The sequence below is a fragment of the Amblyomma maculatum genome, chromosome 1 (assembly GCF_055883805.1).
Source record: "Amblyomma maculatum isolate TAMU_Amacu chromosome 1, ASM5588380v1, whole genome shotgun sequence".
In the NCBI taxonomy this organism is placed as follows: Eukaryota; Metazoa; Arthropoda; class Arachnida; order Ixodida; family Ixodidae; genus Amblyomma; species Amblyomma maculatum.
The window spans coordinates 192,456,554-192,479,717 of NC_139344.1; the positions used below are offsets into that span (position 1 = coordinate 192,456,554).

The window sequence follows — 23,164 nt, forward strand, 5'->3', positions numbered from 1 at the left end:
GAACTATGAGCAATAAAAAAAATTATCTTGCGATGCCTTCAAGGCTGTTCCCCCTATAATTCCTACTGTGCTTGAAGCTGAATATTTATGCCAGCAGTATCAGATGCTTAATGGGTGCCCTTGTGCAGTGGTATGTGACATCGCATGCTTTGTTTTGTTTTCAAACTAATTACTACTTATTTAGTGTATTTTCTTAGCCCGCTTCCATTGTGGAGTTGTCATTGAAGGAATATCTACTATTTGCGGGCGGGACCTGTGACAAGCATCAGTGGTGATGCTTTGCAAGAGACACAGGAAATACCAGGAAATAGTAAGCAGCCTAAAGGCAGGATGTTGGATCTATGGCTCGGCATAGAGAGCCTGTGTGGCTCAAGTGTCCATTCACTTGGGGCTCAATGATTAGGTGTCTTTGCTTACCATTTGCGAATAATGGTTTAGGGCTTTTTATAAAGGAATTTAAGCCGGACAGCTCAGTTTTTGAAAATTTTCTTTGATCTTTTTTTTTTTTCTCAGAAGCCCCAAGGAAGAGTAGATTTGTAAAAAAGGAATAACTACTCCTATAGCAGAAATCAATTCCACCTTGAGAGGTTCCCGCAAAAGAGATTAGAACAACACAATTAGCACTTTGAATTGCTAGTTTGCTGTCACCCTGCCATCATCTAGCCGCCCTGGTTAGCCTAGTTGGTAGAGCGACTGCCCTGGCTGGTGTTGGTCTCAGGTTCAAGCTCTGGACCAGACTTAATTTTTTTTTTATGTACAAAGTTTCTTAAGAGCTGTATAGCTTTAGCCGTATAGCCGTATGGCTGTGCTTGGTGGATGCTAATAAGTAATTACTTTTATTTTATAGCAGCCTCACTACTATCAATGAAACTGATCTTTGAGAAGTATATCCTCACTGTGCAGGCTTGTTATAGAAGAGTTATTCAATAAAGACTAAGACTAATTTTCTAAAACATTAATTTCTGAAAGGTACTCATCAGGACTTAAAAAACTTTTAAAGTGCTGTACGCAAAGGGAAATTCACCTGTCCCACCATTTCTGCTATGCCTGGAAAACATCTACGAAGCCATTTTTCGCTACCTGTTTGGAAGCCGCCTCCAAAGCATTGACTGGGTTCTGTGCCATATTGAAATGAGGTCCCTTTAATTCCCTTTTTTGCTGCTGCAGACCAGAAGGGGTCGCGGGGGCCAGGTCTGCACTGTACGGTAGATGGACTGTAGCAATTTTTTCCAGAGCGAGAAATTGAACCAGAGTATTCACAACGTGAGTCCTTGATTTGTCGTGGTGTAGTTTCCATTTTCCCGCAAGGTCGGGCCTTTATCTGGAGATGTTTTCCTTAATAAGTGTTCCCAAAACACTTTTACAGTGCTCTGCTTTTATGTTCTGGCCTCTAGGAACTGCATAGGTGTATGACATTGAGCGGGCTCATCGACTAGGCCGATATTCAAACCCTGGATGCAGTCCGGTGATTGCCAAGTTCGCTAACTTCAAAATCAAAGAAACAATTCTGAGCTATAAAAAAGAGATAAAAGAAAAAGACATTCAAGTATCAGAAGATTACTCGTTTGCCACATGCCAAGCACGCAGAAAACTGATTGATTTTGCAAAATCACTCCCCGGCTCCCCACCTTTCAAACTAAAATACAATAAGCTAGTCGTGAATAACAGATCCTACATGTATGACCCTGTCAGTGAAGAAACGTACCAAATTTCCACTGAACGCACCAAGACAAGATCAGCTCAAGCATCACCATCATCCTACTCTTCACCTAGCGCTGACAAATCTGATTACCGGTCGCTGAGGGGTGGTGGCCTTTGCCTTAGCTTATCCGAAATATCAGTATTATTTACTAATATTCGAAGTGTTATCAAAAAACATACAGAACTCTCCACTGCCATAAACGCATGCTCCGCTAACATCATCATCCTAACTGAGACTTGGCTCCATGAAAACATACAAGACTGTGAAATTTTCGATCCTTCAAATACTTTTTGCTTCTATCGTTGTGGCAGGACAGACAGGCAGGGTGGAGGTGTACTAATAGCAATTAAGAAAACAATAGGATCGAGCACCATCCACATAACATCGAGCATCGAAATGGTGTGGGTGTCTTTGCAACTAAGTTATCGGAGAATAATCCTAGGCGCATGCTACCGTCCGCCAAATGCCCATCCTACATTTGTTGCTGAGCTTCACGATGCCGTTAATATCGTCGTTACGCGCTACCCTTCATCTTCAATTTTTTATGAGGTGACTTCAACTTTCCGGGATCAATTGGTCTCTAGCACAGCCTTCCACGTCTTCGTCTACATGCCAGGAATTCGTTAACTTATGCTCGCTGTTTAGCCTTACCCTAATCGTCAATCAATCTACTAGTATTACCGAAGTTACTGCAAGCACATTAGACCTTATACTAACCAATTGTCCGGAATTGTGTTCAGAAATAACCTACATGCCCAAATTAAGCGACCATTCTTTACTAAGAACTTACGCACTGAACATCATTGGTCTCATTACCGCTCTGCAGCTGAGACTTACATTTCCGCCGTGAAAAGTGCCAAAACCAATTATCTGAATAATATAATGCCGGGCATGTTGCTGAATAATCCGAGAAAATTTTGGAACATTATTAACCCGTCTGAAACGTCTAGAATAGTACTAACGAATTCAAGTGATGAACCGATATCTGATAGCGCATGCGCAAGTGTACTAAATGATGTGTTTTCGAGATTTTTTTTCAAGTGTTAAAATGACGGATTTGCCTGATTTGGCGGATTGCAACTACCTTCCGATGTATCCTGTTGTAATCAATCCTCATGGTATAGCTAAAATTATTGACAATGTTAAAATATCCTCGTCTGCTGGTGTTGACTGCATTACTGTGAAATTTCTAAAAAGTACTAAAATGTATTCATCTCTTGCCTTAACTAAAATTTTTCAGCAGTCATTGGACAATGGTGAATTGCCGACTGATTGGAAGATGGGTAAGGTGGTTCCTGTGCATAAATCTGGCAATAAACACTCTCCTTTTAACTGCCTGCCCATATCAATTACCAGCATCCTATGCAAAATCTTGGAGCACATACTGTTTTCACATATTGTCAGTTTTCTTGAATCCAACTCGTTTTTTCCTCCCTCTCAGCACGGTTTTAGGAAGTCTTATTCATGCGAAACACAGCTACTTTTGTTCACACACAAACTTCACACAATTTTAGACCGTCGCTCGGTTGCCGATTGCATCTATCTTGACTTCGCGAAGGCGTTTGATAAGGTTTCTCATCCCCTCTTGTTACTAAAACTGCGCACGATAGGATTAGATACTAACATTCTAAAATGGCTGGAATGTTTTCTTACGCACCGTCAGCAGTTCATTGCAGTTAACGACGTTAATTCCACCATTCACCCTGTTCTTTCCGGTGTTCCCCAGGGCACTGTCTTGGGGCCTCTGCTCTTTCTTAAAAGTGCGAACATGTTTTGTACCCGGGCGCAGTAGCGGGCACAGAGCGCGCAACGCCGAAACCCCCTTTTCAGACCACCTAAAAATGCAGCTTAACGCGAACTGGGGTTACGAAATAACGTGCTGACATAGGAGCTGATGACTAATTGTGTCTCGTTTGCGAACGCATGGCATATGCTAAGATCATGGGGAACTTTTTCGATAGAAAATACTCGGGACAAATCTTCACCCAAAACCTGCGCAGTTAATTCCATCATTCACCCTGTTCTTTCCGGTGTTCCCCAGGGCACTGTCTTGGGGCCTCTGCTCTTTCTTATCTTTATAAACGACTTACCCAAAAATCTCTCCTCTTCTGTGCATCTGTTTGCTGATGACTGCATTCTTTTTCGGGAAATAACAAACGACAGAGACTAGCACTTGATTTAAACTGACCTTAACACTATCTCATCCTGGTGTAAAACTTGGCACATGACACTCAATCCTAACAAGTGCAAACTTATGCGCATTGCTCGTGTTAATAATGATCTGCCCCACTATTCCCTTGATGATGTCTTTCTTGAACCTGTTACAACATATAAGTATCTCGGAATTCATATTACTTCCGATCTCAGTTGGTCCACACACATAGAGTACCTTACTAACAAAGCTAGTCGCATGCTCGGTTATTTGAGACGTAACTTTCACGCAGCCCCAGCAAACATCAAACTTCTTTTATACACCACACTCGTCCGCTCATAGCTTGAATACGCTTCAGCAGTCTGGGATCCTGGTACTAAACGTTTGATCGACCTACTGGAAATGACACAACACAAATCAACTCGTTTTATCCTCTCTGACTACCTGCACACATCAAGCGTAACCACCATGAAACGTAACTTGGGCTTAACTTCACTTGCATCACGACGCAAAACTGCACGTCTGTGTCTTTTTCACAAAATGCTTCATCACGAATCGATTCGCCGTGAGCTGCTCGTTCCCCCTTCATACATTTCACCTCGAACCGATCACATACATAAAGTAGGCATCACCATATGCAACTAATACCCCCAGTCACACGGTCATTTTCAAAGGCGATTAAGTTGATAGCCTTCGAGATTTTCAATCGCGATCGAACTAGGAGGAGTTGTGCCGTTGCTACACGGCAAAACTCGAAGGCTATTGAAATAGTTCTGGTGTTTGGCGCCAAATTTTTATGGCGTCACTATCGTTGCTTTTGGTTTTGCTTAAAGAACTAAAATCTCTCTATAAACGCAAAATAAAATTTAACTGTTACCACTTTTTTAGTAACTGCAGGTGGTTTAGTTGTTATTCAAGAACAACTTTTTTTTTTTTTAAAGGTCCACGGAAACGGCCCCCAAGAAACCACTGATAAACGTGTTCAGTGTGTAGAACATATCGTTTTGAGCATTAACGCAAAGTATAACTCCTTGGAACAAAGCCAGCGATTTATTATTAATTTTTAAAAACAGCGTTTTTTGAAATTCGCGGGCAGAGGGAATGTCGCTTGGCGGTGTCGCATGGAACTATTTCCTAATCCCGTGACGTCACGGGTCGGTTGACTGGCAAGGCTTTCTAGAAGCTGCCATTCGCTGCGGTCACTGCAACCATGACGTCACGAACACACTTCCGGTAGCTGCGAAAGTCGTCTGCTCGTGCGCTGCTCGAACTCTGTGCGGGCTGTTACAGCTCGCCGCCCTTATCGGTTAGGTGGCCATTGCCCATTAAGTGCAACAACCGAAGCGACGCAGGGATCGACAGAACGAAGCTGCATTACAAATATCTTATTTATATAACGTGGTTTCAGGAGTATCGGAGTGTCGTCCGACGAGGCGTCAACAGCACGGTCAAGCACCGCACGATGGCAGCACCTCCTTGACCGCCGTAAACATCGCCGCTGTGGCCCCTCCTCCCGCCTACCGTTCGCGAACCACACGGCGGATCGTTAGCACCGATGTCCGAAATAAAGCGTGCTAAAATTTGTTGGCGTCTGGAATATTGAGCCGAATATCAAGTATGAAGCCCTCGTGAGGATCGCTGACCAGCAGCAAATTGCTGGTAAGAGCGATAGCCGTGATACAAGCTAGTTTATGCTCAAGCCAGCTGCCGCTGGTGCATTTCGGCTGATCCGATCTGCTCGTACTAGCTCTGCGATTAATGTGTCGGCAGAGTTAATCCTATAATTATTTTACTATGGCAGGATAGGAATCACTATAAGGCAGTTTCATAAGTAGACGATTTACGATAGCGTTGATCATGTTCCAAAGCGTCGACCGCCGCGGCTTCGAAGCGAAACAATAGGCCTAGCAACGACTAGGGACGCACGGCGCCAGCGTTCGCCGCGCTCGCACATTCCACCCCCCGGTAATTGTGTAACGTACCTCAGCCTGCTCGCGGCATCCCGTGCTGCAAGCGTTGCAAACTCGTGTACTTTCATAGCTAAGGCCGCGTATTTTTTGGCGTTCTGCTCAGCAACAAGCCGTTCAAACGATACTGTAGGCACGACAAGGCTTCAGTACGCAGTCGCTGCGCTGTCGGCCGTAATCGAAGACGTCGGGCGGCACCATAATCTATACATCGATCTTAAACGTGATACAGTGGGCAAATGAATAACTTTGTGAAGCAGACCCGCTCGTACGTTTCGCGCACTCGGGCGCCGACGAGTAGCTTCTGTCAACAGACGCCGTCATAACCTCGGTTAACGACGCAAACCGAGGTCGTCAAGCTCGGTTTGCGGTAACCGCGGTTAGTGGTGCAACCATGGTTTGGTCCGCCGTGTAACATAGGATAACCACGGGTTCGCGGTTACACTAACCGTCGCTGCGCGAACTGGCGAACTCCTCAGGCGTGTGCGAGCGAGGACGGGTTGGCGGAGTACGCCAGCGAGCGAGCGCGCAGCAACCGGAAGTTCGTCGAAGTGACGTATGTCTGGGCGGAGCTTTGAACTTGCTTGTATTCTTTGTTTTTTTATGGCTCCCTTCGGCGTACGAGTTGAGAGGGAAAATTGGAAGGGTCATTTTTAATCGCCGATATCTCTGGTGTTGCAGAAGCTAGATTGAAAATTTTTGTGGGAGAATGATGGGTGGTTCAATAACTATCAGTGTTATGGCGTTGTTTACCCTTTTTGGTGACCTCTTTCTGGGGACCTTTAACGCGTTGGCGTTCATACGACTGTGCTTTTCATTGTGTTTTTTTTCTCGGCGGCGCATGCTATAGTAGTAGAGAAGAGTACATAAATAATACGCCTAAAAAAAGAGCGATACTATTTAAAAATTATTACGGGTATTAATATTTTGCCGCGTAAATTAAAGATATAAAATAATAATGCTTGTTCATGTTTTTGTATCGTAAACGCGCTGAGCACGTGTGTGCGAGACGCTCCTCGGGTCAACGCTAGCAACTTTGCGCGACGTTCGAAGGCCTTCGAGATCTCGATAGAGTTCTGAGCTGTTCCGTTGACTCGATAGACTATCGACTCAATGGCCATTGAAAACGCCCGTGTGGCAGCTTTCGAAGGCCTTCGAGTCGATAGCAAGTCGGTTCGAGGGCCTTCGAAATGCCCGTGTGACAGCGGTATAAAACGTTTTTGGACTCTTTTATACCTCGTACATCATATGACTGGAACCACCTTCCTTCTTCTGTTGTGGCAATTACTGATCCTGTTCTGTTTCGTTCTGCTGTTACCGTTTCTAATGTTTAATATTGTATTATTTACTTGTAATGATTTTTTTTCTTTTCTTTTAGCGATTTGTTGCATTCTGTTCATGTTTCACATTTTTCAGTGTTTTTATGTACTTTTCCACTCCCCTCTGTAATGCTTTGCCCTGTAATAAATAAATACAATCTCCATTTGTGGTAAAGAAATGTGATTACCATTGCCTTGTGTAAGAAGACTGGCGTAAGAAGGGGATCCGCTGCACACAGATTCTCTACATGGGAAGATGTTTGTTCAAAATTCTTTTGGTGCTTTCTACTTAAACCGCCTGTTATTGGGAATGTTGTATAATAGTGAGGCATCCAGCAGTCTATCTTTGCATCCACTGTGTTAATGGTTCTCATAGAAACCCCTGTAATGGGGACACCACCACCTTCCTGCAGTTCAGGGTGTCCCTGCTGTTCTTACTTGAACTACTGAAAACAAGTTGCACCAGACCTGACGCCCTCACCAAATGCATGCCTTACATAAGCATGTTTCCATGGCGATTTGGTTAAGCCGCAAATAAAACTTGATAGTGTAGCGTCGTTCACGCAAGGTCCACATGGGAGGACCTTGCAATTTGAATTCGATAAAATACTGTATCTCCTGTTAGAATAAATATTGCTGCCACCTCAGAGCCAGAGTGTGGGGCATGTAGTGCGATATTAGTGGAGTCACGATGTTTACCAAAAATGCCGAGAGGTGGTGCAGTGAGTGCACAGCAAAGAGCACTAGATCCAGTCTCAGTATTTATTGACCAACCCTTTTATGTGGTGAACTTCAGTCTTGTCTTAATGTTGGGAAATAGTAAAGGTAATCGCTAAGATGAAAATCACTGAGCCTTTTTTTTTTGACACAGTCGACGTCTATGCTTGTGCTTACGAAGTAAATGACCGCGTTTTATCTCTTGCAAAAATGCACGTATACCATAAGAACCTGCATATAATACATGTTTTTTTTTTTTTTTTCGCGATTTTGTTTTGTCACATTTCTGCCTCGTATTATATGCGAGTTCATATATACAGGAGTATTTACGGTGTATTGTGTATATATATATATATATATATATATATATTATAAATAGAGGCTTTACAAAAGTTAGCGCCATCTAGTGAAAGAAACAGAAACTGTGCGCGGCGGCCATGTTTTGCTCAGTCCGCCCGCGCCTCCCATCGAGTACGCTGTCATCGTGCGCCTTCGTAGAACCCGTGCATGCACCGAAAGGTGCATTGGAATGCTCACAAGCGATTGTTTCATTTTTTACCATCACAGCAGTCGCTGTTAGCTCCAAGCTCTATTCGGAATGATGCCAGCATGTTGTTGCGTGCCCTTCTGCAGCCAGCGGACCGTCATAGACGCGCACGGAATCAAGGTATACGTGTATGCGACCATTCGTGTGCAGTCCTAATCGGCTTTACAAGGGTCACTTGCATCATGTAACGCATTACTGCACGTCCCTCTGACTGGGAGCTAACTCACAGAATGTGCTATCACCTAAAACAGCAAGGTTAATTGTTTTGCGTGCTATGGAGCCTTGTGAACTTGAAGGATAAACTTATGCTGCGATGGAGGACACGGGAGAAGGAGCAATGCATGTGTAACGAATGCTATTGTGCAAATACGTTCTTTGAAACATTTTGTACGTAGGTGGCATTTACCATTGTGTATTGGATTTAAGACACGGGCATGATTACCGAAACTACTTTTCACAGTCGTACGAAATTGTAGTGCTTGGTGCAGAGAGCAATACGGTTGTCTAGTGCGCCCGAGGTGCGTGTTTCACGCTGCAAAAGCAAGCGGCTGCCAAACCCGCGGCGTCTAGAAAAGCAGAAAAAGATGACATTCCACTAGTGTGTTGTAACATGCTCACGTACAGCCCCTTTTGACCGGTCCACGTCTAGAGCGCGCAGCTCAGGTTTTAAACCTGCCAGCACGGCCGATAAAATAACGAAGCGTGCGGTTCACTTTTGTGTTTTTTCGAGTCACCCGATGGATCGCTAATTCACAGCTACCTGAAATTCACTGGAATTTTTAAATATGTCGATTTCTTGTTTATTCCTTCTGTCAAAGTAAACATTTGAAGCCGTAATCTCATATGAAAGCGCTGACATTGGAAGCTTCGAGGAACTCGGGGGAGGAAGAACTCGGCTGAAACGAAAAGAAATTTGAAAAGTCAACTCACATTACTGTGAAGTGTCTGTGCTTTGTGCAACTGGCTGTGTTCATAAAATCAAATTTATATTATATCATATCGTTATATAAAAATTAGGGGGTCACTTAAGCTTCGCCGTTAAAAGTATAACGCGATAGTGCCTCTCTCTCATACACACACGCACGAAGTTTTTTTTTTTCGCGTGTTATATTTTAGCTCTTTTCTTTATTTATTTTATTTACCAAATACTGCAGGCCCTAACTGGGCCCTAGCAGGAGGGGCGAAAAGAATACAATGCAGTGAAATATGAATTCATCAAAAGTAACATACTACACACAAGTGTAGTATGTTATATGTTGTTATGTATGTTATATTTCTATATTATGCATGTTATGTTATATTTCTATCATTTCTTTATTTATTTTTATTTTATTTGACGTTTTATATTTTTATACACCAATACGCATGTGTCAGCAACAATCTGCTTTCCATTTTGAGCAATTTGACACTTTTGAACACATTCTTCAATTATTTCAATTAATCAATTACACATTCTAAATTTTCTTCCTTAGCATCACCAAGCCCTGGTTTTTCATTCTGACACCTTTAAACCCTTACCTTCCAATTTTTCTTTTTTTTTGTTTCTTTATTTCATCAATTCATCAATTAATTACAAAGATTTTATTAACTCGTCATCGCCTATCGCACACCACTCAATATTCAATCGCTGGAAGCACAAATTACCATGGCACTTTTTTTCTTACGCAGCCCCCGATTATTTCTGAGACTAATGCCAACTACTGCGTCGACGGCATGGGAAGGAAAGTGCTAAGTGCCAGTCCAACTTACGTCAAATTACGCATGATCCTTTTATCATAAAATAAAATGCATCCTCGCTCATTTCACCAACCAAGTATCTTCCAGTGAGATGAGCGACGGTGATTGCGCAAACCAAGCAAACAAACTCGCGATGAGCTCTCATAGGCATTTAAGTAAACAGCAAAGGCGCACAGGCAAAAAAAATCCACATTACAGAGCTCTGGATACTGTACCTGGATAGGGATGACGCTGCGGATTGCCGAGGGAGGGGAGGCATGCACAACTCGTAGAGCAATTTGTAACTGCGCTCGGCAGCGCAGCCGGTTGGGCCCCGCCACGTCTCGGCTGTCAAAATACGCTTCTAGGCGTCTCTAACAGAAACCGCCAGGGACCGAACAGAGGTCCAAGCACAGCACACTAGGTTAAAACGTGAAAAGCGCAAACAGAACGGCGAGCGCTGACGGACGGACATGAAGCGAACGGATGGAGCGAACAAAATATGGTGGCCAGCGCGGGATCAGGGTGCCGCTCACGGTTGCCAGACGTACTTTTGTAAACCCTCTATTGTGTGGCTGGTATTTGTCCTTCAACACTTGATGTCAGGGTCTATTGTTCCGTGTCGTCTTATGGTACAGCCCTGTCAAAAGTATACACCCCAAGGGGTTTGTTTCAAAACTGCGTAACGGGGCGGGGCTACCTATCTCATCTGACAGTCCAAACTTGGAAGGATTATGGTCACTGAGAATGCTAAACAAGGCAGGCTGCACGACTCGGAAGCAAACACCTTCGACTCTATACTTTTGGGGAGGGTGTACGTTATTTTGTTGCTACCTCCCTGTTGTCCTTGCATTATGAATGGAATTTTCATAACCAAGACATTTTAGTAGCCTTTCTTAGAGCATATTTGCTGGGGTAAGTTTTGTCCGTTTCATTTCAGAGGTTAATAATGTTGCAATTTGATGTTGTAAGAAAGCTGCATGTATATAGTATTTAGGGTGAGAAGCGACAGTGGCTCTTTTTCCACATTATTGGGCATCGTATCACCTTCAGCCAAATCACCTTCAGCCAAATTTTTTCTTTATTTATTCATGTGGGTGGTGCTAACCATGTGTGTATTGAGAGAAGACACCTCCTTGCAGGAAGAAATGTTGTCTATGCATCACTTGGGGACGGCAGGCATCGTTGTCCAGGTGACAGGCACCAACTGGCCAAGACCTTCGTACACACTTCTTGTGACGGGCCTTTGTCGCTTCCGCATTGATGGCCTTGTCCTGGAGGCGCCTTATCTGGTGGGAAATGTTTCTCAGCTTGACAAATTGCCTGGGGAGGATGGCTGTAAGTAATGAGGCCACTACCGTACTGCCCTCACTGTTATTTTTATATTACCTTTTGGTTTGGTTTATGGAGCTCAACGTCCCAAAGTGACTCAGGCTACGAGAGACGCCTTTCTACCTTTGGACTTTATTACATTTATATGTGCTGCTTTTACACAGTGATGCTGATTTAGTTACTGACATTGAAGCTGTGCGATACCATTGTTACATTGGATAATAAGCGTGCTTGCATAATCAACTCATCCTCATGCTGGCCATTAACATATGATAAAATTTTACCTGGTGGTTTAACTTTGGTTAACCCTGGAGGGAAGCGAGAGCTTCATGTACATGGCTGCGCTCATCGCTTAGCTTGGATTAAACACATTGTGCGTTTCTCCAAATGCAAAGCCCGCTCTTCATCGGTCTCTTCGGCACGCCACCTTTTCAGGGCCTCATTTCGACTTGCCTTCTTCACATTCCAATGCACTACTGTAGCAGGGTGTTCATCCTCCCCCACCTCGCGCAGTGTTGTAACCTAGGCAGGAGGCTGGGGGCTCCTATTTTTATATGTTGTCGCCCCTCTAGTACCCTGTACTTCCACGTCACCCTGATGTCACCTCGCGCGACGTTGACCTTGACAGTGGTCACGGGCCACTTGGTGGCCTACGTGATTATGCCCCAAAGTTGCTTGGTGACCACCAGGTCACGTGACCTTGACAGTGTCACGGGCCACTTGTGTCCTACGTGACTATGCCCTAATCATATGGCGACCACCAGGCTTAACACAAAAGTTTGACCTCAATCTCCCTCAAGGTGAAAACCTTTCACACCCGATGGCTCGAACTGCCTGGCGTAGTGAAGCTCTCGCTTCAAAATTTTGCTTCTACACAGTGCGAATTTCGCCTTAGATAATAAATTTTTGCTTCTTTGTTTTTTTATCTAGGCCTTACTGGAGAAGAGTTTTACTAGTACTTCTAACATAGAAGTTCCTATCAAATTTATTTGAAGTTTTAATATTCATTTCTTCTAGCCTTTTCCTACTTATGAAGGTTTTGTTTGTGAGGGTTTAAATCCCAAAGCGACTCAGGCTATGAGAGACTCTGCTTATGAAGGTTCTTATCATTTATTGAAGAGGTACTTCTCTTTGAAAAGCCCTGTAGGCCAGTGCAGGAAGTGTGACTAACTGAAATATTTTCACTTGTAATAAAGGCTTAAAGTGAAGTACAACTGAATGGCTTAGTGGAGATGCATAGATACCAACTATTGTGGGCCTGTTTATACTTGAGTATCAACTTAGTGGCATCTCACTTCCATGCTTATATGCTAGTTTCCCGATAAGCAACGTCTAGTTGGTTAGGCGATCTGCAAAGGTGCAAAGCAGTATTTTTTCTTTTCAGCTTTAGGTTAACCATTTAGCTTTTAATGAACATAAAAGATGGCACTGGCACTTATAGCAGCTAAAATCATTTTTGCAAGATGGGTACTTAAATTTACAAATGTTTATATAAGAAGGCAATACAACATTAATGTTCTGCTTAAGCAGTACATATACATGGTTTGGTCCATGATGTAAGAATAGAAAGTTGTACCAATGGCACCGCTTCTCCTGCGCTCCGAATGTTGTACGTAAGTCTCGAAGTTTGCTGCCTGCCGACAGATGAAGACATGCGGGTGCTAGTGGGCGCTCCCGCCATTTGTGTCATCTGCTTGCAGTGAATGCTTCGTTAAACGTAAATTTTGTTCGGCATGGTCTTCTAATTCGGTCTGTGTTGTTTTTCGTTTTTTTCACTGAAGCATGACTATTTTGATTGTGGGTGTGTATGGCACTGTCGCCGGTGCTTCGATGCTTTGACAATGGGACGAAAGTGCTTTGCTTCGTGACACACGACTGGCTACAAGTCATGCAAAGAAACATCGCTGTTTTCGGCATCAGAAGGCGAAGAGCATTTGAAGGTGTAGAGAAATTACATTCCAAGTAAGGACCGTTTGCTGCAACCTTCAGACTTTTCATGTGAGAAGCATTTCGAGCCTCATTTCGTGTCAGAGTCTTGGAAAGCTATGTACAAGGGCCATGCACTTGTCAGTGCATCGCGGTGACCATGTCTTACAAAAGATGCGGTGCCAACAAAGTTTCCCGACTTCCTTGCACACCTGTCAAAAGTCAGGAACGAAACAAAAGGTCTGCTTAGAGGCATGACATTCTGGTGCCAAAGAAATGCCTTGGTCCTCAAGAGGATGCACCGAATCGAGACCTGTACGTCTATGGAGCAGGGCCTGCTGAAAAAATCCTCCTTGAATGCCACATGCGCAGCTTCAGCTGTTTGTTTGAAGTGTCGCTGAACGTTTTACCTTCGAGCTCTTGTCGGGGCTGCCTTTGACTCGTAGCGAACTGGATGGAGTCAGAAGCATTTCTAAAAACTAGCATTCGAGGTCTGATTTACATGCTGCTTGTTTTGTAAGTCGTACATGTGCTCTTTTGCTCACCAGTCACACCGATTTTAGACTTTTGTAGTGAAAGCTACACTGCGCTAGGTTTTCAAACTGTCGGCGTGGCACCATGGTGCCGTGTCACGTGGCCATCGCCTAGCAACTGTCACGTGGTATAGACCGAGAGCTGAGTTGGAGGAGGAAAGAAGAAGGGAAAGAAGAAGAAGGAAAAGAAGACAGATAACTCGGTAGTTGATAGAGGCGATCGACAGCAGCGAGTTGCAAGGACAGAAGGTTCGTTCAAACGTTGTGATGGCAGCACATTAAATCCAGGTGTCTGCAGAAACATTTGCTGCAACACTCACAGCTTTCACTCTATCACTAGATTCAAGCCATGCTTAAACCCTTACAATTTTTGCGCTTTGCCATTAAAGATAGTCATTTGTGCCCAATCAATTGTATGAGATTAATTACGAGCACATTATATATGCAGTTTCAGTATAGCATGCACTTTTTTGTCGTGCATGAGATAGCTTCACACTATGCAAAAAATTTCACATTTAATTAGTTTATAGTCTGTAATAACAATTATAGTAGCTGTCTGATTTTGTTCAGCTCAGCCGCCATAACGAGAGAATTACGATCGCTCACCGTGGTCCGCACCACTGCTCAGACAAGCTGCACGTCGAGGACTAAATACTCTGAATGTTTTTTCTATTGATGCCCAACTTACTTTGCCGTTTCTAGCTCCAAAAGCACCCGCAGTCATCTGGGGCTATCTGATGGAGTGCCGGGAGTTACGAGAGTTTCTGTGCTACACGCGAAGCGCTCGTCTTGCTATTCTTACACCGTGGTCTGTTCTAACATAGGCAGTCATCTTGCTCAGTGCTGTGTGAATTGTGGCTATGTGCTTTCATTCTAACAGCTAAGTGGTATGCAGTCTCTGGCTGTAGAAAAAATAGTGAGAACTGCATCGTTTTCATACTTGCTGACCACATTTTGCCCCAGAAATGTGATTGCACCTTTATATGTGACATCATAGGCCCATAAAAGCCACAACAGAGGGCACAACATAAAATTTTGCTGAATTTTGAGCCATGTTGGAATTAGTGAAAATAAGGAAGCAGATGTATGTGCTGCACAAGTCCAGCATACAGAAATCAAGAATGAGATAAATAGCATTCTAAATGAAATATTGAAGTAAATAATGAAGTGCACTGAGTAAACCTCTGCTAGGAGAATATGCCACCATAAATATAGAAAACCAAGAATGTTTTATTATCTGCACCTTAGCATTGTGCACACATGCCTGACACACAGTTTTTTCTTGCAAAACTGGAGAGACTACCAATATGGACTACCAATATGTAAGCTGTATGGAGAAGTGATCATCACAAACCACATTTTATGTTTCAGAAAATAAGAAAAAAGCACTTCCCACAACTTCTAGGTAAACACATCTTCCTTTATCCTAGCTTAATCTTAGGACAAATTCACTTCATGAAATTCCTTCCGTCATTTCTTCTTTAAAAGAAGCTGACCTTCTAGACCAGTTATAGTATATTAAAATAACCTTTTAACTTCCTGCTGCCAAGCAGCTGCATGCAACATTGTATTTGATGCATGGTAGCCCCTTAGTTTCCCATGTGCATAAAATACAACACACAGTGGATTGTGTGCACTCATATGGAATCAAGTTCATCATGCTGCTCATCATGCTGCTGTGGTGTTAGCAAAGAGGTTCTTGCTATATTGGGTGGCAGGTGTGTACCAGTTCCCTTTGTTATGACATTTGCCTCTGCATACTTTAATTGTACCTGACTACAGAAAAAGGTAACTGCTAAGTGATACAGTCATCTCTGAGTCACTATGTTAGGTAAAGATTTAAGAATTGCACACATTGTACCTATATTAAAATAAAAAAATGTCTTAGAGCAGACTTCATAAGGCACAAAATGTGGTTTATTAGCTTATATGTAGCTATTTATTTATTTATTTCTTTTTATGGGGGGGGGGGGGGGGGGGGCTTAACATCACAAAGCAACTCAAGCTATAAAGGGATGCTTTTGTGAAGGCTCCAAATAATTTTGACTACTTGTTTTTTTAATGTGCACTGACATTTCACAGCATTTGCATTTCTCCTCCATCAAAACGCTGTTGCTGCGGCAACGAATGAGCCGCCGCAGCAGTGAGGCTTTTGGCTGAAACAACAGTTTTTATTTCTTCGCACATTTGATCCTTTTCTAAGTTGAAAACACAACCTGCAGTTATGAAAGATTTTTTTTTTTTTTACAGCTGTGGACATAGATGATAGTGACACAGATCTAATGGAATTGATGGGCCAGTTTCGAGAGCAAGTCGACAGATTGATCGATACGCTGGACCACTCGGTTCCTTCCATCGTCAGGCTAAAGGTGAAGCTTGTTTCTCTTTTCTTTAAATTGTGTATATTGATGGATATGCATGCCTGCCAACCCTCCCAATCCACTCGGAATTCCGAGTTTTAGCTGAACTTTCCGATTGTACGACCACTGCCCTATATCTCCCGATAAGTTGCCTCTACCCGTGCAAGAATGGGTATTTGTGAAACCGGCCCTGGAGAGAGCCTGCAGCTGCATTGTAATCTCCAGCATCACTATCTTCAGCTGTACTAGCACTGTTGGCATCATCAGCATCATCGGCTGTGCAGCCGATCAAAGCCAAATCAGGGCAAAGGCAGAGTAGCTGGTGCTGGTTGCCTTTCGTATTTGTGACACTGCAGCTGCTTGTGTGTACATTAATGATCAGCTAGGCTATCTGTGTGTGATGCACAGTGTAAGTTTATTATTCTTATGTGCTTGAAGTCGTGGCATTATTAAAGCTCAACATGATGCATTTGCAGAAGTTTTTGTGATCTTGCACTTCTGAGTTTTCGTGACATGGGGGAAGGTCGACCATTTTGCATTTTGCACGTGTGGATGAGACGTCAGCATGTCTCACGGTAACAGAGTGATTTGAAACTGAAACTAGAGCTGAGTTCTACTAATCGGTGTGCAACACAATCTTACATCTGCTGCTGCGACTCTGGACCATGCTTTGAGCAGAAGTACAGATTTTTGAAGCTAGAAAAGTTTGCTACTGCAAGTGCTGAGCAAAAGGTTTCAGTGTGCACTGCCTGAAAGTTTGGGTGACCCCCATATCTGAGAACCTGGAACAATAAATGTAGCTTACCCTTCCCCGTTGGTGCAAAAAAAAAATTAAAAAATTATATCGCCAGGTTGGCAGGTATGGATATGATACTTGAAAATGGGGCCACCTACTCCTTGTCACGTGGAGACTGGAACCTTTTCCATGAATCTTTTACATGAATGAAAGTGCATGCCACATTGCTGACTGAAAACAGTTGATTAAATATTACTGTTTTTACTCACTGTGTGTGCATGAATGCATGTTTTGCATATGGCGGTCCTGTTTTACTTAAAGGGACAGCATACTGCCGGAGTCTAGTATTAGGGTATTGGCATATTCTAGTATATCTCACCACTTGGTTTCAGTAACAGTGGCAGAGCTCACAGTTCTGGCAGAAATTTATATTTTAAATTGGTCAGACGTTCAGGTTTCAGTGGATGGTGGCGTCATGCTGTTTCCTTCTGTTGGGGCTAACATGGTAGCTGCCTGGAGCATTTGAAGGGAATATACATTTTATTACTATACCACAGATAGCCCCATTTGTTATCTTCGGTAACATAATCCTAACGTAATATTCGGTGAATTGAACTTAAAGACCACCGGATTACTCACACACAGATATAGGTCACGAAAAATATGTGCAACTTCCTTGCTATGTATCTCAAACAAGAGACCACGAATAAAAAGTCAAGGAGTATTCTTCTAACAGTAACCTATTTCGTTATTCATTTTTTGTACATACGGCCATTGCCAGCTGAAGTTGTTGCTATCAACAATAGTGATACCCTTTTTCAAGCTTTAATTTCATCGCAAGCTTTGTGAAACTTGGTGGTTTTGTTTAAGTCCATTGTTCTGAATTCGTTTGTACCCCCCCTCCACACACACACACACCCACACGCACGCGCGCACACACACACACCCACACGCATGCGCGCACACACACACACACACACACATGCGCGCGCACACACACACACACACGCACGCACGCACGCACGCGCACACACACACACACACACACACACACACACACACACTTGCTATAATATTTTAAGGTGATGCAGGTATCCAGTAAGTAAATAAATGAAATTAGTATCAACATAAGGCAGTGTACTTTCTCCTCTTAAAAATAAATCATCACTATGTTCTTTATTGTTTTATTGGCTTTTAAAGTGCTTTCAAGAAAGAAATCGCACAGCCAAACATACCTCTATACTTACTTGGTAGGGGCCTACAGGCAACAATGATTGCTTGTAGATACTAGGTCACCAGATTTATTTAGGCTATTTATTCATTTTATTCTATTTAAGGCTGTCTTAGTATTTTCAATTATAAATTTACCAAAATTTGCGCACCTTAGTAAATATCATGCTTTGCAGGTGACCTAGGTGATGCAGCAGTCATTGGGTTTACAAAGTTGCATAGTTACAGTACTATGTATATATATATCATGTCTAGATGTCATTGTTTACAGACACTGCATACCACTGAGAAAACGAGGCTACCGGTAATATAGAAAAATTGAGTATTAAATTGTTCTGCAGTGTTTCAAATTGTTCTGCAGTGTTTCTTAGCTGCCAAGGCAGATATTTGTTAATTTGGGGACGGAGCTTTTGAATGATGCTAAAAAAAAAAAATTGTTGAAAAAGTCTCCACTGTTTCTTTAAATCAGCATGCTGATGTCTTAATTTTTCTTGCAGCGTCTGTTGGCCTCTCTTCCCATTCAAAGCTTGCCAGATGTCTGTGCTGCTATCGTGAGAGCTACTCATGCCGAGCGACTCCAAGTTTTGGATGCAGTTGATTTAGGCGAGCGCTTTAAGAAGACTCTTCCCTTACTTATTCGACAAATTGAAGTGAGCTTGGTGACCTTTATGTCCACTTTCTATTCTTGTGCATGTTTTGAAGTTTCCTCTTTTTTGTTTTAATAATTTGTCATTGCTTATGAGTAGTCTCTGGGCCTGGAGTTAATGGGCTGTGACTGTTTCAGAATTTTTGTTTTTATTGTGACATGCTTGTAACGGAAACAGTTGTTTCAGTTGGGCTGGTCTGTTTTAGTAATGGTATATCTCTACTGCTACTTCATAATAAGGCATTGGTTACATTTTTCTGATCTTGAGCTAATTCATATAATTCATATTGCTGTTTCTTTATAATAAAGCATCTCATTAGTGCTACATAAGATGGGACTGAGGATTCATTTCGCCTTACTTATTGCTACTAGAAGCCCTAAGGACATTATATAAAGGGCGGTATACTTCTGTGGATTTGCAGAAGACTTAATTATCAAGGTACCACAACAGATGTGGTGACGCTGTGCAGTGTACTTACTTAGGAAGATAATGTAATTTGCAGTTGAAACACATCTGCCTAAGTATTGATAGAGCATCAGTAAATGAGAAGAAATCCTTACGTGTTGACCTGGATTTCAGTACAGGAGTTTATGAAATGCTTCTACGTACCTGTTGTTAGCATATGTTGCACTATTTTGCTTGCTTTTTATCTGCATCATTTTTACAATGCATCATTAAAATCTAGCATTTGCCTATTAGTGGACACTTGAACAACTAGAAAGGCAATAAAAGCTATCTGAACTAATATCACGAGCTCGATTGTGATTGCCACCAGTGATCAAAATATTTGAGTGCTGTGGCTATGGCTTTAGAGATGTGGAAAATGTTTTTTGAGGAGTAAGTTAAAGCATTGCTTTCATGTGATTTCTATTGCATTTGCTTGTCGGCAATTTCTTTCTCTTCTTGTAAAAGGGGCTTCAGTTCTTGCGTCAAGCCAAGAAAGATGGAAGCCCATCCCGCTCTTTCCAAATTGACAAGGTTGGGTCACCACACCGCCCAAGGCAGCAGCTGGATATTGATGATGATGATTTTGAGGACGGGGATGAAGTTGGCTTGTTGGAGAAGAAGATAAAGTAAACAATTATTTCAAATTATGCATTCTTATGCTCTCATCACCATCATCGTCATCATCTGATTAATTTGATATATTTTTTTCTTTCTTTCTGAGAAAGAAAAGGAGCAAAAGCAAAAGCATTCTGTCATCATTTGATAATTTCTTTACAGAATGTTGTTATGAAATATACATGCTAAATTTCTCCTATCAGTTTAGTATGAGCCACTGAATATCAGCTGTATATTCTGGACAGTAGTTTTGAAGAAGGGGAGGAACTTGATTTGCTTGAAGATGGTGTAGAATTACAGTTCTTCCATATATACCAGGCTTAGCAGGTAAATTTAACCAAGCTTTTAGAAATGAGAGAGTCGTCTTGTCTACACTATTTCGTTTTTTTCTCCAAAGTTAATTAGTGAAAATAGGCAACATTTTAATTATTGCTTTGAGAAATAAAGCATGAATTCATAAATTGTAGATTGTCTTAAAGAGTGGCTGAGAAAAATGCTTACACCAACTTTTTAATTATTGTTTTTGAGAAACAAAGTGGGAATTCAAAAGTTGTAGATAGTCTGAAAAATGGCAGACTAAAATATCTGCACCAAAGTGCCATTTACATAGACTTCTTTCTTTTTTTAATGCTCCTAAATGATAACTTGCACAATTAAAAAGGCTTCCACAGGACAGCGAGTGCTGCTTAAGCATCACCAGATGTGCATCAAAGAACATTTTCACAGGACAGCGGTGCTGTTTCAGCGTCATAAGATCCGGGCCGAAGCCAGGAAAGAACTCAGAAAATCTCATATGGGGAGGACGCAGGAAAAGGCTGTGCATTCTAGACGCTTATCGAACTATGGCCGTATTCGTACTTTGTATTCGTACTTTTGCAAAAGTTGAATGTGTTCGTGGTGCCCAGCCCGCCCGAGACAAATACATCTTTGCGAAGAGGGCTTTCGAACAGCCCGACCTGGCCCGCGCTTTCGGGCCGGCGCAAGCTCGTGCACAGCTCTATGTGCAGGCATACACTGCTTTACTTTCAGTGTTTTGCAGCAGATGGTGTACTACTTATTTTTTTTTTATGCCATTAAACTTCGTTTTGTCGTTTAGTCATGATGTCAATACAGTTAATTCTTAATAATTTGAACTCAAATGGGGATGAAATTATGTTTAAATAAAGGGGGTCTTTTTAATTTTAAAAACACTCTTGATGTTGATGGGAACAAATCATTGTTCAAATAAAGTGGAAATTCAGATTAAGCAAGTTCAAATTAACTAGTCCATTGTAGTCACTTATGGTCTTGTTTTGAAGGAAGTAGGCAAAGCTTTTATTGGCATGTTAACTAGCACCACCAGTTGTCATATTTGAGTGCATGCAGGGGGGGGGGGGGGGGGGGGCTGCATATTTTGATGCCAGTTATGTTTTTGCTCTTTTTCTATAGGGCAGCTGAGATGCCTGACCATGCAAAGAAAGTAGCTGCAAAGGAATTACAGGTATCCCGCAACTTTCTTAAATGCCTCCATGCCAGATTTATTGTGTTCACGGTAAATTAAGACTGTGTTGCTGAAAATCTATGCCCGCTACCAGGGATTGACTCGCAGGAGTTATTGTTTTCTATACCTTGCCAGGGCGTTTTTGGAAACCTGTTGGTGCATTACTGGGCTTGGTTTTTTAGTGCATATAGAGAGCAAAAAAAAAAAAAGAACGAACTTGACAAGACAGAGTGCTAACAAACAACTCAGGTTTTTGTTAACAGACCACTTGCTTATGCAGGGTGTCTCAGCTAACTTTAACCAAGGGTTAAAGTATAAAACATTCGAGGTAGGCCAGAGAAACCGCTTGGTTCCAGCCATCTTTCACACCACAGGCAATTTTGTGTTTTGCAATTAGCAATTAGGGTTTTTTTTTTCTAAATTACTAAATATTACTTTTAGACAATAAATGTTTGCAAATTTAAAACCACTTTCCATTAATTCCAAGACGTTCCATTAATTTGTGATAAGGAAGGCCATACATGTTTTTTTTTCTTTTCTGAGCTCCAAAGAAAGCCCGTGAAATACAAAACCTATCATGGGACTAGCACATTAGTGTGCCCAGTCATAGTTTCAGTCAACAAAATTAGCTGCTACCATGACTCAAAGACCCAGTTCTATTGTTAGGCTTACAAACACTATCACATGCGTCGAATGGCTGATGCGGGCGAACAAACCGTCGCAGACATATCGGCCTGCCGCTGTAATGGGACCATGGAGCCATGGCCGCAGCTGATTTCGTTCACTGAAACCACGAATAAGAGCAGTATAATTTTGGTGCACAGACGCAATGGTCACATGATTTTTTTGTATTTCACGGGTTTTTCTTTGGAGATTGGAAAAAAAGGTACACATGAGGCTTTCTTCACTGCAAATAAATAAAATGGGGGTTTTTGAAGGTGCTTTCCAACTTTTTAAATCATATATATTGTATAAAATCAACATTTAGTAATTTAGAAAAATTGCTAATAACTAATTGCCAAACAAAAAATTGTCTGTGGTGCTCAAGGCAGCTGGTAGCTCTATGCAACTGGTTTTCTTGGCCTACCTCAAATGTTTTGATTTGTTGACCTTTGGCTAAATTTAGCTGGGACACCCTGTATACAGTAGCTGCTCACACCAGGAAAAAGGAAAGACAAGAAATCACACAAACAAATTGAGGCAACTGATATCCTGTCATCCCTGAAAGGGAAGGCAGAAAAATTGCACCAAAATGTCATCATGCCTCTCTGACAACATTGGCTTTCAGAGGTTAAAGAAGATGCCGCCACATATGCCTGAGCATGCCATGACCAGGAATTACTTAGAGCTGCTCATTGACCTCCCCTGGTCTCACTGTTCAGCTGAAGTTGTTGACCTTGCCAAATCGAGGTATATTTGCTTTACTGTAGGTTTTTGATTTTCCACTCAGCGACCACCAAGCTTATGATGGTGCAAATTTTGCAGGTCTGATTTGGATGCTGATCACTACGGAATGGAGAAGTTGAAGAAACGTGTCCTTGAGTACTTGGCTGTGAGAAAGCTTAAGAGCACTGTGAAGGGCCCTATTCTCTGCTTTGTAGGTCCCCCTGGAGTTGGAAAGACCAGTGTTGGACGTTCTATTGCTCGCTCTTTGGGTCGAGAATTCTACAGGCATGTCATATTTGCTTAGCTACAAGGGTTGGTTCGTGCAGGAAGGGTGGAGGCAGTAGTATGATGT

General features: G+C 42.3%; 1 protein-coding gene across 4 annotated transcripts in view; it reads left to right on the forward strand.

Moving 5' to 3' along the window:
* LOC146205277 (lon protease homolog 2, peroxisomal-like) overlaps window positions 1–23,164 on the forward strand; it is an 81,692-nt gene that overhangs the window by 34,736 nt on the left and 23,792 nt on the right. For all 4 annotated transcript variants that reach the window (XM_084589940.1, XM_084589938.1, XM_084589941.1 and 1 more), the window contains exons 3-9: window positions 11,263–11,458; window positions 16,162–16,280; window positions 18,735–18,887; window positions 19,797–19,957; window positions 21,375–21,426; window positions 22,715–22,836; window positions 22,912–23,097. In XM_084589940.1, the coding sequence (XP_084446066.1) occupies window positions 11,263–11,458; window positions 16,162–16,280; window positions 18,735–18,887; window positions 19,797–19,957; window positions 21,375–21,426; window positions 22,715–22,836; window positions 22,912–23,097 (989 nt within the window). The remainder of the gene's footprint in view (window positions 1–11,262; window positions 11,459–16,161; window positions 16,281–18,734; window positions 18,888–19,796; window positions 19,958–21,374; window positions 21,427–22,714; window positions 22,837–22,911; window positions 23,098–23,164) is intronic.